The sequence below is a fragment of the Cebus imitator genome, unplaced genomic scaffold, assembly GCF_001604975.1.
Source record: "Cebus imitator isolate Cc_AM_T3 unplaced genomic scaffold, Cebus_imitator-1.0 Scaffold170, whole genome shotgun sequence".
NCBI lineage: Eukaryota > Metazoa > Chordata > Mammalia > Primates > Cebidae > Cebus > Cebus imitator.
The window spans coordinates 3,501,800-3,520,157 of NW_016107485.1; the positions used below are offsets into that span (position 1 = coordinate 3,501,800).

Genomic DNA, 18,358 nt, shown 5'->3' on the forward strand with positions numbered 1-18,358 from the left:
GCGTCAGGCCCAGGGGGACCAGCTCCCCGCTCTCTCTGCTCAGGTCTTTCAATGTACACGTGATTCTCCACACCAAGCGAACTTCAAAGCTCCCAGCGTAGATGGAAAATTGGGTTTAAAAACAGGACATCATGGGCTCAGAACCCAGGGAAGCAGATTTTGCTGGGGGAGAACATCATGCCCCCTCCAGCTAGCTGCCCATCCCCAGTGTCCTTTACCTAGTTACCTACATGAAATGCCTGGGGAGAGGGGTTAATTCAAGGTGGCAGCAGTTTCTATAGGCCGTCACAGGCGCACTGGCAGAGAGCCTCTGATGTTGTAAGACTTCTCATCGGGTGTTTCGTGAGCTCTGATATCCTGCCTGCGCGGTAGGGCGGGGAGTGAGGGCGGACAGGGAGCCTCCGAATGCCCCTCTCCTGCCATTCAGCTTTAATTAAACTGCCAGCGTTTCCAATTCTCTTTCTGGATTCCATGATTACTGGTAGATAACAAAACCGACTAGAGGGCTCCACCAGGCCCCTGTGCCCCATGAGTGTTCAGACGACCCAGACAAGAGGAGGCATCACTCTGCCAGGTGTCCACATCCGCAGAGCGGACTGCGGCTTGGACATGTCCCTCAGCCACACACTCACTCCACAGGTCAACATCCTCCCAGTCTCCAGAGCCAGAAACTAGGCCGACCAGCATTCTCCTCCTCCCCACCCACCAAATCTCATCAGTCACCGAATCCCAGCAGGCCCCACCCTGGATCTTCTCAGAGTCAATCCTTTCTGCCCCCACTGGTACCGCCCCAGCTTGGACCCTCCTCCTTTCCTACCACACTTCTATGACTTTCTAACTGCTCTCTCCTACTCACCTCTGCCCTCTGACTCATCCTCCACAGCAGTAATAGCCCTGAAAAGACTGAATGACAAATAAGTGGATCCCATAGCCCTCAAGAGAAGGCCATGCTTCTTGACTTGGCATTTGAAGGACCTTATGATCCTCGTCTCTAGCTTCATCCCGCGCCACGGCTCATCTCTGCCTCTCTTCACCACCACGCAGGATGACCTCCAGGTACCTAACACAGGGATTCTCACTGTAGCGCTCTTGACCTTTTGGGGCTGGATAAATCTGTTGTGTGGGACTGTCCTGTACATGGCAGGATGTTTAACAGCATTCCTGGACCCTTCCCACTAGTTGCCGGTAATACCACCCCTAGTCACAATAACCAAAAAAGTCTCTAGACATCAACACATGTCCCTTGGGAGGCAAAACTGAGAACTATGTACATATCAGGCAGTTTCAAGTCCTTTTGCTTCTACCCCTTCCAGACGACCCTGTGAAACATCTATGCATCTTTCAAGACTCAGCCAAGAATTTCCTGAACTTCTCCTCACCCAATAATGTTAATCGCCCCCTGCTTCCTGCCCACATTGCATTCCAGGCAAATAACAGAGCTCCTTAACCCTTTGCTGTAACGTCTGCTACCCAACCTCTCTGTCCCTGACTAGGCTGCGGGCTCCTGCAGGTCAGGGACCACCTGATTTCTTTCAGAATCTCCACCCTTAGCACAGAGCTCAGCACAAAGTCAGTTCTCATGTTTCGGGCATGAACGTCTAAATGGAGTTTTGTGTCTGTTGCTTTGTTTGTGGGTGTGGGTGCAGCTCTGCAGTTTTCTCCTTTATTTCATGAATGACAAGGCATTGAGGTGAAGGGGAACACAAAGAATGCTGAGCAAGATTCCTGGTTAGATTGTTTGGCTGGAAGGCAGGGTTGGAGTTCTTCCTCAGGGCAGCAGAGAAGGGGAAAGAAGGAAGGCAACTGTTGGGACTGTTTCCTGAGCGACAGCTCGAAGGTCTGGTCTTTGCCTTCCCTCTACCCACCCAGGATCTCAGAGTCACAGCCAGCCCTGGCTGAGAATAGTATTTAACCAAGGGGTAGAAGTCCCACACTAAGGAAATGAAGCCAGGAGGCAGGGCTGCCATCAGCACAGATAGCAAGTACCTTTGTGCAAATCACAAGAAGGTGCCCTCCTCCCTGTGACAGAGTGCAAGGGCAGAAAGTGGAGCATGGCTGCATGCCAGGCCCCCACCAAAGCCCCTCAGCCATGCCCAAATGCCAAGCACAAGCTTCACCATTCAAGTTGGCCCCTACACTTTAGACATTCCAGGCGTACAGAATGTTGGAGCTAGGAGGAAACATGGACAGCATCTAGCCCAGCCCAGGGGTTTAAGTTCCAAGCTGGGTCTTGGGAGAGCTGGGACGGAAGCATGGGCTTCTGACCCCAGTTCTGAGCTTTTCTACAACATCAAGGTGTCACCCCCAGACGGTGTAGACACAGCAGGCTCTGGGAAGAGATCTGTTCTGGCCAGGACCCCAGGCCATCTCTGGTTACACAAAACCAGGATGCAAGCCAAGATGCATGGGTAGAGAGAGATAACCCCATCCGCCGCCTTGCCCTGCTGATGTGGAGCTCAGGACTCCGGGGTGGGTGTGGGTGCTGTTGCCTGCAATGATCCCCTGCTTCACCCCTTCTGTGGGTGTGAAAAAGCAAAAGGTTACAGGCCAGGCTTGCTGACCTCGGGGGACCTGTTGGTGATGTCACTTCTCCTGGGGAAGGAAGGGAAGCAGCTAGGGACACTTTCCCATTGATTAGCAGGTGTGCCTGGGGCTGAGTCGCCTCCCAAGCCTGCCCTGCCTACCTCCCAGGGCTGAGGGAAAGTTCGGATGAGATTATGCCCATGAAATCCCATGAAACATGCTGGGTAGTTGCGAGGGATCGTTCAATTCGTTTTCTACAAGGCAAATGGGGTGAACTCCCCACAAGCCTGAAGGTCCTTCAGGGTGGAGAGGACAGCCGCTGAGCAAACAGGTCCCAGAATGGCTGTCTGTCTGGCAGCCCAGGGAAGTTAGTCTGTCTGGGACCCAAGGGCAGACCTTCCCTTTCCCATGGAGGGTAGAGCTGGGTCCACCTGCAGCCTTCGACTCACACATCTCCAGCTGTGAAACCTTTTCTGATCTCCCCAAAGACAGGGATCAAGGTCTACAGAGGAGGGGTTGTCAAACTTGAGTGTGTAAAGAATCACCTGGGTGCAGGGATGTGGGTATGCCTAGGGAGATGCAGATTCCAGGGCCCCATCCTCAAAGACTCGAATTCAGCAAAGGCCCAGGAAAATGCATTTCAACAGCAGCCTCCATCCTCCACCCGCACTCAGGTGACTTGAATGCACAAGGGGGACGTGTCACACTTTGAGTAAAGGCTGCTGCTTGCAAGAGAATATACGGTCTGGAAGCAGAAAGTCTTACTGGTTATTTGGCTTTGAGTGAGTCATTTACTGGGCCTTGGTTTCCTCTTCTTAGAGTGGGGAGGTGATGCCTTTACAGAGCTGCGCTGAGCTTTAAGTGAGATTCGATGACAGCGTGGTACTTGCCCTGCTGTGAGCGATAGGTAAGTGCAGGTACCCTCTTTTCTCCACAGTGATGGAGCCCAGAACAAAGGGGGCACCACTTCAGGGAGGGGGCAAGAAAGAAGGAGACAGCCAATGGGGGGCCCGCTGAGCTCCCGGGGTGCCAGGCAGCCAGCGCCTCCCATGGCACGGACATGGAGGTGGGGATGCTATTCCTCTGCTCAATGCGACGCCCAGCAGGCCCAGCCCATGGAGGGGATTAAAGCTCAGGGAACACTACACTCCCAGAAAGGTCAAAACTTGAACTAATTGAGAGGAAGCGTGGCCCAATTAAATAATAACCTACACGATGAACTGTTCATCCAGCCATACCATACCGGGTGTCTATACCCGTATGCTGAACATCGCAATGCTCTGCTAAGAAAACTGCTGCCAGAGTAACGTATCTCAGGGCGGGCTGTGGGGAACCAGAGCAAAACTTCTTTTTGTTTTTTGAGACAGTCTCTCTCTTTCACTCTGTCACCAGGCTGGAATGCAGTGGCGTGATCTCGGCTCACTGCAACCTCTGCCTCCCGGGTTCAAGCCATTCTCCTGCCTCAGCCTCCCAAGTAGCTGGGATTAGCCAGGCATGTGCCACCATGCCTGGCTAATTTTGTATTTTTAGTAGAGGTGGGGTTTCACCATGTTGGCCAGGCTGCTCTTGATCTCTTGACCTTGTGATCCACCTGCTTTGGCCTCCCAAAGTGCTGGGGTTACAGGCGTGAGCCACCGTGCCCAGCCTGCAACTTCTAACTGGCACAGCCATCGCCGGAGCACAGAAAGGTGCTCTACGGAGATGAAGCACCGAGGAGGGGGTGTCATAAGTATTCTGGGTACATTGAAGAGAGTGTCACCAAGTCTGCAACAGACCCCATCTGAATTATCACCAACTAAAGAACAAACTTTCTCTTAAGTTCCCCCTGCACACACCCCGGGGAGAGAGGAGAGGAGAGGAGAGCAAAGGAGAAGAGGCTGCATGGCTGCCTGCAGGAGGGGTGCCTGCTGCACAGTCCCCACAGAACACCCCCTTAACTTCCTCTCATCTCTGGACTCTAGATTCGTGTCGATAAATCTCACAGTCAGAAGTATACTTCGACGGGTGGGAAGTGCCAGAGATTCCACACTGGTTGTGAGACCTTGGGCAAGTTACTTAACCCTTGTGAATTCCACCTGTAAAACGAGGCTACTTCATGGTTCTTATGAAATGCAAAGAAATGTGATCAAGCCTAGATAAAATCTTGCCTAGTGCCTGCCCCAGCTGGCTGAGCACCACTCTTCCTCTGGGACAGGGCCTGGCACACAGGAGGCGCTCAGGATCACCTTGCCGCAATGCTCATTCACGCTACCCTGTTCCCCTCTCGGCAGACGGGCCCCATAACAAGACCCAAGCGCACAGTTTCCCTGCCCAAACACTCTGTGGCCTCTGATTGCCCAAAGTCAAGTTGAAGCCCCTCAGCCTGGCTGAAGACCCTTCATGTGCTTCCAACCCAAAGAGGCATTCATCCACTTTCTCCCCCGGCAATAAGCTCATACCCTATAAGATGATTCTATGTTCTCCAAACTCACCAGCAGGCTCTGGCTGGTGCCTGAACTCACACTGTCACCTCCTAAGCCTGTGGTGATGGGAATGCTCTTTGTTGAGGTCCTTGTTTCACTCTTCCCAGGGCTGTCCTAGGATCATCCTCTGTCCCCAGTCCCCAGTGCAGTGTGTGCCTTCCCTAGGATACATGTCTGCCCAGGGCTGTGTCTGTCTAAGCACACGGGGTGTCTCCCCATCTATCCATGAGGAATAGGGGACAGAGCCCTGCCATCACTCTAAACAGAATGTCTCCACATGGGGGCTTCTCTTGGGGGCTCAGATGTGGCTACCAAGAGGGCAGAGCCAAATCCAGAGCTGCAACAGGGTTTTTTTTTTTTTTGATGGAGTATTACTCTGTGACCCAGGCTGAAGTGCAGTGGCGTGTTCTCGGCTCACTGAAACCTCTGCTTCCCGGGCTCAAGCAATTCTCCTGCCTCAGCCTCCCTCATAGCTGGGATTACAGGTGCATGCCACCACACCCGGGTAACTTGTATTTTTAGTACAGATGGGGTTTCACTATGTTAGCCAGGCTGGTTTGGAACTCCTGACCTCAAATGATCCGCCCGCCTTGACCTCCCAAAGTGCTGGGATTACAGGCATGAGCCACCGCGCCTGGCTGCAACAGGGTCTTGTTCCCACTTGGAGGTGAGGCTGCCCCACCCCAGCAGCAGGGCATCTGTGCTTCATCAGCTGGGGCTTCCCAGCTGTCTGTGGCTGCGTTCCATTGTCTTGGACTCACTAATTGACATCATGAAACACCGGGCTCCCTCCCTACGCTGGCAGCCTCGGAGCCCAATTCCACCCAGCCGGGCTGCTCCCTCTCCCAGAGCCCTTGACCTCAATGTGGGGCTCCGATACCAACCCTGTGGGTCACATCTCCCTGTTGCGCCCCCTAGGGGTCACTTCCTGTCAGGCTGACCCTGTGAGGCCATCACTCTGGACAAGGTTGAATGAAGGAGGGTGTATGTACAAAGGAGACCCAGGCTGGCTCTCCAGAGGAAGAAGACAGATGGCACCCACGTGAGGAAAGCAACTAATTCAGCCGTGAGCAACCATGTGTCGTGACCTGCCAGGGTGTAAGCAGAGCAATTCTTTGTAAGATCCTAGGCCAGCTTTTCCCTGCCCCACGGCAAGCTTCTGGGATGACTTTCTCGGCACTAAGTTGGTGTTAATTAGTGAAAATTATCTAATGTAAGCTCATTTTAACATTAGCTTAAAGCCAAACATAATTAGGAAGATAAACCAGCTGCTAAAAAAAAAAAAAAATCCAATGAAGATACACAAACGATTTTTAGGATCATCTGCTGGTTTGTGTTACTAGCCTTGAGCTCTCAAGTACATGAACAGAGCGAGGCAGGGCTCAAGAAGTGTCTGCCAGGGTATTTCTTGATTGATCTATCAGGGTAAGACAAATGAAGTTGGCAGTTTGCCTGGGAGGTGCGGAGACGCAGCCAGGATAACTCTGGCTATTGCCAGATGACGTACCTGGGAGGGCTTCCCTAGAGAGGCAAGTTGAGAGTGCAGGGAGGGATATGGTTGAAAGTGATCAGGAGGGCATGCAAGTGATGGGAACAGTGTGAGTCCACGTGTCCCAGGCCTCCAGTTTTGTACACAGCCTGCCCTGCCCTTCCACAACTGGCTGATTCAGCCATCAATTCCCAGGATGCCTCTGTTCACGTGGGGCTCAGTACAGGTGCACAAGCCTGAGAATCAGACGCATCTTGGTTCCCATCTAGCGTTCTATTTACTAGTGGTATGACCTTATCCTCTTTGAACTTCAGTTTCCTCATCTGTAAAATGAAACGCTGTTGGTTTGTTGTAAAAAAAAAAAAATTAAATGAAATAGGTGTGGTCACTCATGCCTGTAATCCCGGAACTTTGGGAGGTGGAAGAGGGGGGATCACTTGTGATCAGGAGTTTGAGGCTAGCCTGGCCAAACCATAGAGATGGTGAAAACCCATCTCTACTAAAAATATGAAAACTGGGCATGGTGGCTCACGGCTGTAATCCCAGCACTTTGGGAGGCCAAGGCAGGCGGATCACCTGAGGTCAGGAGTTCAAGAACAGCGTGGGCAACAGGGCAAAACTCTGTCTCTATTAAAAATACAAAAATCAGTCAGGCATAGTGGCACACACCTGTAGTCCCAGCTACTTGGGAGGCTGAGGTGGGAGAATCGCTTGAACCCAGGAGTTGGAGGTTGCAGTGAGCCAAGATGGAGCCACTGCACTCCAGCCTGGGTGGCAGAGCAAGACTTCCTCTCAAAAATAAATAAATAAATAAAAAATTCTAAAAGGGCTGGCATTTGCCTAGCACTTAAATGATCAGTAAGTAATAGGTATCAACACCCCTACCCCCAAGACTATGCTGTAATTGATTTTCTTTTTGTCTCTCCCATAAGACTTAAGGCAGCGTTCTCATTGTACTCTCTGTAAATTTCTGGTTCCTGGCACATAGTTGGGTTTCAGTAAAACACAGTGAGTGAATAATCAAATGCAGGGAATATCCAGGTGGTCTGGGGGCCCTCCGAGGTGGGTGAGTTAAGGAAACTCACAGTTTGTCCTTAATGGCCCACCGAAAGGTAGAGAGTTCTAGGTCCCACCTCCCCACCCCGATCTCCTGACTCACTGCTGAAAAACAAAAAGAATGCTCATCAGGAGCCTCCACATGCCTGGCCAGGACTGCGAGAAGCCCAGCAGAATGATGACCAGCGTGCAAGCTGTGCTGGGGATATGTTTCCAGATTATTGGAAACCTGGGCCAGAGAGACTAATGATTAGAGAAGCCATAGGCTCTCTTCCAGGGCTAAGATTATGGGATCATTAGCAAGTCCACAGGCTCACAGATTTCAGAGAATGAAAAAGAAAACTCGGAAGGGCAGCAGCTCCAGCTGAGGTTGGCTGGTCATGGCACATGGCATGGTGTGTGGGGAGCGGGCAGGGATGGCTAGAGTGAACCAGCCTGGGGGGTGGCTCAGGACAGCCCAAGAAGCCGGGGCAGGTGGTCAGCCAGGACGTAGCCCTGGGCTCATTTGTTCTCTGCCCTGCTCCCTGCCTCCCCCAGCTCAGATTGGAAGCTTGTCCCCAAACAGGCTCTGCTTTGTACACTCTAAGAAAAGGGAGGCAGGTCTGGCCACCAGCCAAGGTGAGGCAGCATCCCAGGGAGTGAGAAGATGGAGGGACTGACAGTTGCTGGGCTGGGACTCACTGCAAGGTCTCAGCCTGTCAGTAAGGGGCCATAAGTCCCAAGGGGCCAGAGAGTGGCCATGAAGAGGACAATCTAGGTCTCTCTGGAGAAACTACCTGTACCCAGCTTCCCTGTTACCTGCCTCGATGTCACTGGGCAGAGGGAACACTCTTCCCCAGCCTTGGCACAGAGTGGAGCAGCTGGCAGTTGTGTACTTGTCTGTGTCTAGAACTCGCCCAAGAGCCTCCCAGGGCCTGGTGGGTGACATACAGACTTTGAATGTTTCTAGAAGTTTTAGAAGGAAGAGATGGCCCCAGAGGGCAATTCCCAAGGGCAACTGTCATGGATGGACACCACCTTGAGCTGAGACCTGGGTGGACTCTCCCCCAGCCACTTCTGAGTTCTGTGAACTGATGCTTTCTCTGAGCCTCAGGGAAAATACTAGTTCCTTTGCAAGGTGCTGAGGATTGGATTAATGAAAAGAAACAGCACGCAGAGTACCCATCCCGTCACTCAACGTTAGCCCTTCTTCAGAGAAATCCCTTTTACTGCACACCTCACTCACCTTTCTCATAGGGCTTTCCCATGGCCTTACACTGGATTCTCAGAACAATTTGTGGAAATAAGCAAGAATTATCCCCATGTTAGAGACACAGAAATGGAGGCCCACCAAAGCCAAATAACGTACCCAATGTCACCCAGTGAGCTAGGAAAGAGATGGGCAGGGCAAAAATGATGATTCCCAGGCTCCTGGCTCCCAGCTGTGCACTCTCTCCACCCAGTGGTGGCCTGGGCTTTCTGAGACCTCCACCCAACAGAACTGGCTTTGCTACCTTGAACCTTCAAGAGAAGGTCAGGAAGTTTACTGAGGCCCTACCTACTTTTGAACTTTCTGGGAAACACCCATCCTCAGAGGTTCAGGGACCCAAAGTATCAGAGGTATTTCCAAGGAGCCAACTCTCCCCTCCATCTTCTCCAAAGAGGGAAACACAGGCCCAAGGCCCTGATTACATCATGGTTAACCCTCAGCAGCCCCACCCTCTTGTTCCAATGAAAGCTTCAGCTCTCCAGAACGAAAAGAACTTGAGGTATCTTCCCAGGCTGCCCTGGGGCTCTCTGGGCTGGGCATGTGCAGTAGTCTGGCCTCTCAGGATGACCGTGTATGGGGAGCATCCTCAGGGGACCCCTGCTTTAGGAACAAGGGAGCCTCTGCACCTTCCTGTTTTATCCCTCTCTGCCCTTGGCAAATTCCAGCATAGATCCTGGGCTGAGGATTCCAATGCCACAGCCTCCTGAAGGCAGCCTGGAGGCCCAGCAGAAAGCTGCCCTTACTGATCACTGCCCACCACCACCAAGTCGAGGCCAGCAGATCTGTACATGAGTGGGTGGGAGGGCTGTGGGGAGCCAGTCCTGGCTCGATCAAAGATGGAAACAGGAAACACACCTGCACAGGGCCTTTGGCCCTAACAATGAGAAGGGACTCCCAATTTGCCTACCTCTAATCTCCTGGGTGGAGGACCCTAACTTCCTGGGAGGAAATTTGGCTACCCTTCCTTCCCCAGCTCTGCAAAAAGACAGAGAAGGCAGCAGTTATTTTCTAAAATAATGAACATTTGTATGATACTTTGCAGTATCCTCAGCTTTCTCACATGGTTTCTCCCTTGTTTTTCTTGCTTTATTTTATTCTTTCTGAGATAGAGTTTCACTCTGGCACTCAGCTGCAGTGCAGTGGTGCAATCTCTGCGACCTCCAACTCCCGAGCTCAAGCAATCCACCCACCTACCTACCTCAGCCTCCTGAGTACTTGGAACTACAGGTGCATGCTGCCACATCTGGCTAATTTTTGTACTTTTTGTAAAGACGGGGATTTGCCATGCTGCCCCAGGCTAGTCTCAAACTCGTCAGCTCAAGCAATTCACCCACCTCGGCCGCCCAAAGTGCTGGGGTTGTGAGCCACCATGCCCCGCCCCCCTTGTTTTTCAAAACCATCCAGGAACCTCGGTATTATCTTCCCCATTTTATCAGCCAGGAGTTTCAGAGAGGGGGGTGATTTGTTCAAGGGAGCACAGTGAGTAACAGTGAATAAGCGGTCAGATGAGGGCAGAAATCAAGAGCTTTCAGCTTCACAGCCTGTCTTCTGTTTTTGACATGAAGCTGGTCCATTGCTCAGAAATTCCAGTTCCTGGGATCACTGATTGAGCATAAAAGAGAGAGACTCAGAACCCAACAGCTAATTCGTCCAGGGCTTGCCAGGAATACCTGGACAGGCTGGGGCAAGATCACAGAAGGGTTGTGAAGTCCTCTTATTCTCTGGAGCTGCAGCGGTGCCATTATCCACCAGCCTTAATGCAGCGAGGACTCCGGCACCGCCCAGTGCCTCTGGCACGAAGCTCATGTGGCATGGCCACTTGCAGAAGGGTAGAACAGTTAGGAGAGCGCGGGGCCTGTGGGTCCCTGGGCTGCCTGAGAGGCCTCTTCTTGCTCTGTGAGTTTGAACAGGCTTCTAAAAGGCAGCTCAGGAGCTCCAAAGTCAACTGTTCCCCTTAGATGGAAGGGGAGGAGGATAATGGGGAAAAGAGGGAGGTAGGAAGGTATTAGGAGCAAGTCAGGAATTGGGACCAGCTCTCAAACAAGGTGGTAAGGTAACTAATGAATGCACTGCCTGACTCTTGGAATTCAAAAACCAGTAACATTTTTTAAAATTACGTATTTTTTAAACTAGGGATGTTTTGGGCATCTGCTTCATTGCAGTATCTCAATGTCCAGCAAAGTGCCTGGTATGAAGAAGGCGCTTGGTACCATTTGCCTTGGTACTCATTTGTAGCTGAATGAGGGAAGTGCCATTAGAGGTGAATGGGGAAAGACGGTGGGCTCCACTCAGGGGCCAGGCCCACCATGTGCAAAGCTGAGTCTTGCAGGGAGCTGAGCTGATGACTCCAAGACTTTGCCATGCCTGGGGGCATCTGTATGCCAGCTGTTACCATACCCTCCTCCCATAACCTGCCCAGACCTCAAACCAAGGCTGCTAACCTCAGCCGGCCATGCCTCCGGCTCTGGAGACTTTCTCGAAATCCCTTGAGGCAGCTGCCTCCCTGTGCCCCATATCCCCAATTTAGAGCATTCTTCTCTCTGCTGCCAGCCAGCTTGTTACGATGCAGATTAAAGAAGTTCCCGGGGGAATGTGCAATTCAACAGGGACAGCTCCAGACACCTGCTTCCCCCAAGGGATGGGCAGCCAATAGAAGATGGTTTTCAATTCTATAAACAGATAATTGATCACCTGTGACAGCACGGGCACTGCTGGGGTACCGGACAGGAAACTGAGGGGAGTAAGCCAGTCTTTCTTTTCCAAAGTTCCCAATCCAGGAGGATAAAATGCCCTCTTCCAAAGTTTGTGTGGACCTTCTGGATTGAAAATCAAATTGACAAAATGCCAAGGCAGAGGTGGTCTCTTAGCGAGGCCTTGAAGGAAAAGGAACAAACCCATCAACAGGCAGAGGTGGGTTAGGGACCAGCCTGGCTAGTTACTCTCTTTCCTAAATCATCTGGACAGGCCTATTCCACTAACTACAACAGGAATGAAAATAGAAAGCAGCTCCCAGTTGGTCATGGTTACCTACTCCAGCAGCCCCTCCCTCTCCTAGGTATAATTTGCATGGGGTCACTGGGGTCACTGGGAATCCCAACCAAGGATCCAGGGATGCTGTGTAACCTCCTTGTCCTCGGTCTGAAGGGGAGTCATTTCACCCTTTTGGAGCTTAGAAGGAGCCTCTGTGTAATGAAGACCAGACCCTGCCTTATGCAGCTTTTGAGGTGTCAAGGAGATTGGACAGTTTGTAATAAACCAAGACGAGCTGGTTAGCTGGGTCACTGGTGCATTTGGGTGCAAGCCAGGAATGCAGGGGTCAAGGGTCAATCTTTGAGAAGCAGGTGTGATCAATTTGCCTCTCTTCCCAAAGCACAAGGAAACGTTCTCTAAATTCGACCAGCAGCTTCAAAATGGGAGGCCGCTGGTCACAAGGGAGCCTGGGCACGAGATGGGCGGGTAGCTTGGTGCCATCTCACAGGTCCTTGGCATCAAAAGGCCTTCCCTAACCTGGTTTAAGGGCTGGGCTAGTGCCCCTCCAGCCACGACCTTCGTCCAGCACTCCTTAGATCGTGTTAGATGATAGATCAGCAGAAGATGAGGCAATTTAAGAGCAAAGGTGGGTTTCAGATGTCTGTTTTCCATTAAAGTATGCTTAGCACGTGCAGTAAACCTCTCAGTATTTGTCCAATGGCCAAACGGATGCACAATCCTTCCAAGTTGCCAGCCCATCCAGACTGCAGCTGTCTGCTCCCCTTACTCTGGCTTTGCAAATAAGAACCAAGAGTTTCCCAGTCTACACACGGGTTTGCTGTAAGTCCACTCCCCGGCAGTTACAATGACCTGAACGGTCCAAGCACCAGCAACTTTCCCCAGTCTCCTTTGCTAGCATAGCACAGGCCAGGAGATCATTTTTGGGTCCCTAAAGGCGCCCTTTCTGCCTGTAACTTAAGCAGACAAAGTACATCATTCAGAGGCACCCAGGTAAGCAGATCACTCCAAAGGAAAAAAAAAAAAAAACCAGCAGGAAAAAGCCCTACCCCACAAGTAAACAGCCGAATGGTGGTTGGGAAGGGCTTTCTGACATTTGCAGAGGCCCAGGATATAGGTGGCTCAGCCGGACCTCCTCAAAGGCCCTCCCAGTCCACAGGGCTCTGCTGGGCCATTTCCTCCCTGGTGCCCATTCTCAGCCCCTCCTCCCTCAGCCCCAATCATGTTTCAAAGCATCCTGTCCCCTAATTAGGCGCCTTTCTCCATATCCCTGAGGACCAGGTACAGAATCCCCCGCTGGCCTGTGACTGACTGTAGACACGGCAGCCACGGGCAACTCCTTCTGAACCTTAGTATCCTCTCTGTGACTCGGGAACCAAAATGACAGCACCTCACAGGGTTATTCTGATGATTAAATGAAATAAAATGCAAACTCTGGTACACAGTTGGATGTGTGTGTGTCCTGCTGCCTCCCCTCCGCAGCTCCCCGTGTCCCTGTATGTAAACCATCTCAGTCTGCCCTACCTGGCCTCAAAGCAGCCAGACTCTCACTGGAAACAAAGAAAACTCCCTCCCTCGGGGCGAAAGGGAAGGAGGAAGGATCTAAGTTAATGGCCAGGGAAAGCTGCCAGCCAGCTGGACGAGCTGGCATGGGGGTGGGGGACAAGCAGCAGTCGGAAGGTACAGCCTCCTAGAGCAGAAGCTGGGTCCTTCTACAACCAGCCACATGACCTCTGGGCAAGCTCCTTTTCTTCTCTGTGTCTGTTTCCTCACCTGTGAAACCTGGTCAACCTCTCTGTCCCTACTTCTTCACAGGGTCTTTGGGAAGAAGGGACTATGCAGACATTCGGGACAGTGATCAAGGGTGAGGGCCCAGAGGTCCTGATACTTGGGTGGGCACAGACAGTGTCCAACACTGCTGCTTCCTGGGGGGTGACTGCCTGCCTTGGGCCCAGTTTTAGAGTCCCCACACCAGACTCCACACAGTGCTCACCTCCCCCCACAACAGCTCTTTTTTCCTGCCAATCAAACCTCCTTGCCTTTTCGAAGCCAAAATCTCTCTTACCGACAGAATGGCCATTCCAGTTTACTCTCTCCCTTTCCAATTCTGCAACTCACCTCCCTCAGAAAGCCTTCCCAGATTAGGCACACCCAGCCTTAAAAACTCTTCTTTCCAGCAGAGCCCGAACATTTGTTAAGCTCTTGGAGGGCAAACGCCACCCCATGTGTCTTCTTCATGGCCAGTTAGTGCCTGGCACACAGTCGGCCCTCAGGAAATTACTGGTTAAACCTGTACTTATCGGATGGGTTCACAATTGTTAGAAGTTTCTGTTGTTAAATATTTAGAGTTAAAAATACCTCACTATGCAGGAGAGAGTTCTGTCATCCCACATGGGACTAGAAGACTTGGTGGCCAGGGGCCCTGTAATCCCCTTCTTGTAACAGGGGTACACCACCTGTACTCCAGGCTGTGACCAGGCTACCTTCATTCAAACCCCTTGCTTAATCAGACTGCACCATTATTTTGGGCACTGGGGCAGAGCAGCACAGTGGGTAAGAGCAGGGGCTTTGGTGTTTGGGTCCTGGCTCAGCCACTTACTAGCTATGGGACCTCCGGAAAGAAACTTCTGAATCCTGATGTCTTTTCCTCCAAAAATAAGGAAAATACCTATTCACCCAGTTGCTGTGAAAAGCAAATGAGAAAATGCAGTTGAGTCATTAGCACAGTGGATGGCACGTATTAAATGCTAAAAAATAGAGGCTTTGTTAGTCCGACATCATGACACTCGACCCCTAGCCCCGGCTGCAGCCTGTATGGCCGGCCGCCTACATCCTTTTTCCCTCTTCTGGGTCCAGTCTTGCCTTTTTCTTCTGCAGAACACAGTGTACAAAGAAAACTCAGTCAGACAGGGAGGAATTACAGAGAGGGAGGGTACGAGTGTGCACAGTGGAGGTTAACCCTTCCTTCTGGTAGCCAGCCTAGCCAACTACCTAGATCATCCCTTTCAGGAAGATGAACCCATCTTCCTGAATGGTCTTTCAAGCTCCATTTTCCCTCCTCAGGCGTATTCAGCCCCGAGGGGAACCAGGACTCCAACCTCACTCATTTGGAATTAGAATGATGAGCCCAAGCCACTCCTGTTGTATATTCTGAACTGGGCACCAAAGGCTGCTGCTGTGTCCTAACAAGTCTGAGTGTAGGGGAGCCAGAGGTAGCAAATGAAAAGTACAAAACGTTCCCATTTCTCTTTGAATTTCAGAAACACAACGAAGAACTTTTCAGTATCAGTACGTCTCATGTCATGTTTGGAATAAACCGATACTAAAAGGTTGGGTGTTGTTTACTGAAAGTTTAAATGTAGTGGGCATCTGATATTTGATCTGGAAGCTGCCCTAGGACTCCTACCCTAAGGCATAAAGATTAAAGTCTTCCCCCTGCTCCACAGCTGACTGGCCTTACCGGCCAAAATGGAAACAGCCCTCCTTCCAACTCCTAAGCAGGGCAGATGTGCTAAGCAGGACCCCTTTCCTGAGCTGCTGAGCCGGGTTGACCTGCTGTGCCAAGGTGCCCAGCACAGGGCCAGGCACACAGTAGGTGCTCAATACGTGTCCCCTCTCCCATTCATTCCAGGCAGCTGGAGCCTAGTATCCCACCCAGGAGTGGCTTTGACTATGAGAGAGGGGTGGTCCCAAGAGCAGCATGGAAATGGGTGGGACTGGGAGGTCACAGCCACCCACTCCCTGAAGTTGCTTTGACTATCACATGAGAAAATGGCTTGGGATATGTTCTATAAATCCCTGGGCTGCACGTAGGTTATTATCAAGACCTTTGAGGGATGCATGTTAACCACAGAGCCTCGGTCTCCAGTCTTCCCTGAGGAGGGGGACTGGACAGGGAAGTTTTAGAAGTACAGAGCAGAGCTAGCGCCTCTCGATGCTGTTATACCGACGGCTAACATCTATCTGTCTAGCACCTTGTAATTTGCCAAACACGTTCCCAGCCATTCGCTCTAGAGGCCTCACTACAGCCCCACGAGGTAGGGGCGGGTTGGGGCCCATTTCTAGAGGGTGCTTAGGGCGGCCTGCCCCAGCCCTGCCTGGGAGGTGGGGCCTGGCCCAGGGGACTGGGGCTGGGGCCCCAGCGATGTGGGGACGAAGAGGTGCACCTACCTTCTGGGCCTGTTGGATCATCTGCCTGACCACCTGCTTGAGGTGCGGCGCCTTCTCGTCCTTGGGGGGGTGGGTGAAGAGGGTGACCCGGCTCACGCCGCGGTAGAAACCAGTGTCCGTCCAGCCCAGGTCCAGCGGGGGCACCTCGGTGTCGGAACGGTCGGGCCAGTAGGCCAGGGACTCGCCGGGCTCGGCCGGAGCCGGCGCGGGGGCCTTGGCCTTGGCCTTGCTCTTGCCCCGGGCGTTGGTGGCGGGGGCGGCGTCGGCGGCGTCCTCGTACGGGCTCCAGGCGGCGCAGAGGGCCCGGCGCTCCGGGCTGGAGAGGAAGTCCCGCAGCTGCTCCTTCTTGACCCGCTCGCGGTAGGCCTGCTCGCCGCCGCCCAGCAGCGCCTCCAGCGCGGCCCGCCGCCGTTCGCAGTAGTAGAAGGCGGCCTGTGCCTCGGTCACCTTCTCGTTCACGTGCGCCTCGTCCAGGCAGCTCAGCTGGGACTCGGCCATGGCGCCTCGGCCCCGGCTCTGGCCCCGCCGCGGTCGAAGGTCCCACCGCCGCACCTGGAGCCGCCGAGGGGCGGGGCGCCTCACCTGGCCGCGAGCTCGGGCCCCGGCCCGCCCCGGCCCGCCCCGCTCGCCGTCGGGGAGCGGCCAATCCGCGCGGGAGTAGCCGTCGGGCGGGGAGGGGCCGCCGCCTCCGCCGGGCTCGCCGGGACCTCGGTGTGGCTTCCGGGACGCGGTCGGGCCCGGGCCTGCAGGGGTCACCAGCCCGGGCCCCGAGTCCCCGAGAGGACGCCCCCTGGAGGCGGGGCCGTCGCAGACCCACGTGCGGACTCCGCCCCGACTCCTCCGCTGGGTGAACGTTGGCTGCCCGGCCCTAGCTGCCGTCCGCCCCCGCGGGCCGCGTCGCGGGTGCGCGTTCATTTTCCGCGCACGTGGAGTCCGGAGCACGTGCTCTGGCCGGGTCGCCTCTGGGGCAGCCGAGCTGACTCCTCTCCCGCGTCGAGGGTCGGGTGTGGGGGGGTCCCTGCTGCAGGACGGGATTGTGACGACTGAGGAGCGGGCAGTGGGTGATCGAAAGCGAAATGCTAATGAGAGCTTAAGCTCCCCACCCTTGCGTCCCAGTTCTGAGATCAGAGGCCTCCGGGGCTGGCAGTCCAACACCTTCACTATAAAAATTTCTTAAAAAAAAAAAAAACAAAAAACAAAAAAAAACAGCCGTCCAAACAGAAATGATGTAAAGACCCGTAGTGGAATTCCCCCCCGCCCGCCCCGCTCCCACTTTAATTTGAAATAGGGTGTGTAGCGTGTGTGTGTTTGGGCAAGATAGGCTACCAGAGACATGATTACTATATTAGTGATTCAAAATATATGTTTGAGCTCAAGAAAGGAAGGCGCACGTGCGTGCACACACACCACACAAACGCACACACACAGCAGCAGCCCCAGCAGCCAAGGTAGCAGCTCTGCTGTTTCCCATCGGATTAAACACAATCGTCTTAGTCATTAACATATTATGTTGTTCATGCATTGCTGTACAATTTGATTCTCCACATTCAAAATATTTTCAGATCATAACAACCAAAGGTTCATTCACATTTCTCTCATTTTCCAGCACAGCATCTCAGAGCTGGAAGGAGCTTTTCCAGCTCCTCCAACCCCCTCATTTTACAGATGGGGAAATTGAGGCCTAGAAACGTGTGCGTTGCCCAGGTCTCCTGTGAAAGAGGCAGAGCATGGGGGCTGCTAGGTTTTCTGTGTCTTAAAGGTCTTTCCCTGACATCACGGCCGACTTTCCCCTTTTGCCTTTTCTTGTGAAATGACAGGTTATTGGGGACCTGCTTTTCACCCCAGGGGATTTGAAAAGATCACTTACCATTTCTAGGCCTTTCTTTCGTGGTCTGGAAACATGGGACTCAGATTTACAAATGTCTGCACTTTTTTTTTGACAATTATCAGTTCCGGCATCCTGTGTCAGCCTAAAGATTGGGGGTGGTGAGCAGCAAGGTGTCTCTCACCTCACTTGTCCTTTACCCCTCTTGGGAACTGGAAAGCGTCACTCCCGGTAATGCTCCACTCTTAAGTACATATAGACAGATTACGTCCTTAGATGGGAGAGCATCTAGTTTCTTGTCTAATGACTTGAGGCCCTACAAGATGCCAGACTCAATAGTTTGGAGACACACCGGAGCTCAGGGCAGGGGAGGGATAGACAGTAAAACACAGAGGAGGATAGGAGTAATGAGAGTGTTTTAATAAACACAGTCAAATGCTTTGGGAGCAAGTGGGCTCAACAAACATTTACGCAATGCCTACTGTGTGCCGGGTACACAGCGTGTCCCCAATGTACATTTCTTTTTATTTTCCCTTTTTTTTTTTTTTTTTGAGACAGACTCTCGTGGAAAAGAATTGGGCCCTTTCTGTTCACCA

The 18,358-nt window shown here is 52.7% G+C and overlaps 1 protein-coding gene across 1 annotated transcript in view; it reads right to left on the bottom strand.

Annotated features, from left to right (window-relative positions):
• FAM83F (family with sequence similarity 83 member F) overlaps positions 1 to 16,914 on the bottom strand; it is a 36,037-nt gene extending 19,123 nt beyond the window's left edge. The window contains exon 1 of the mRNA XM_017544554.2: positions 15,938 to 16,914. Within this exon, the coding sequence (XP_017400043.1) occupies positions 15,938 to 16,852 (915 nt within the window). The 5' untranslated portion in view covers positions 16,853 to 16,914. The remainder of the gene's footprint in view (positions 1 to 15,937) is intronic.
• Between the last annotated feature and the right edge of the window lie 1,444 nt (positions 16,915 to 18,358).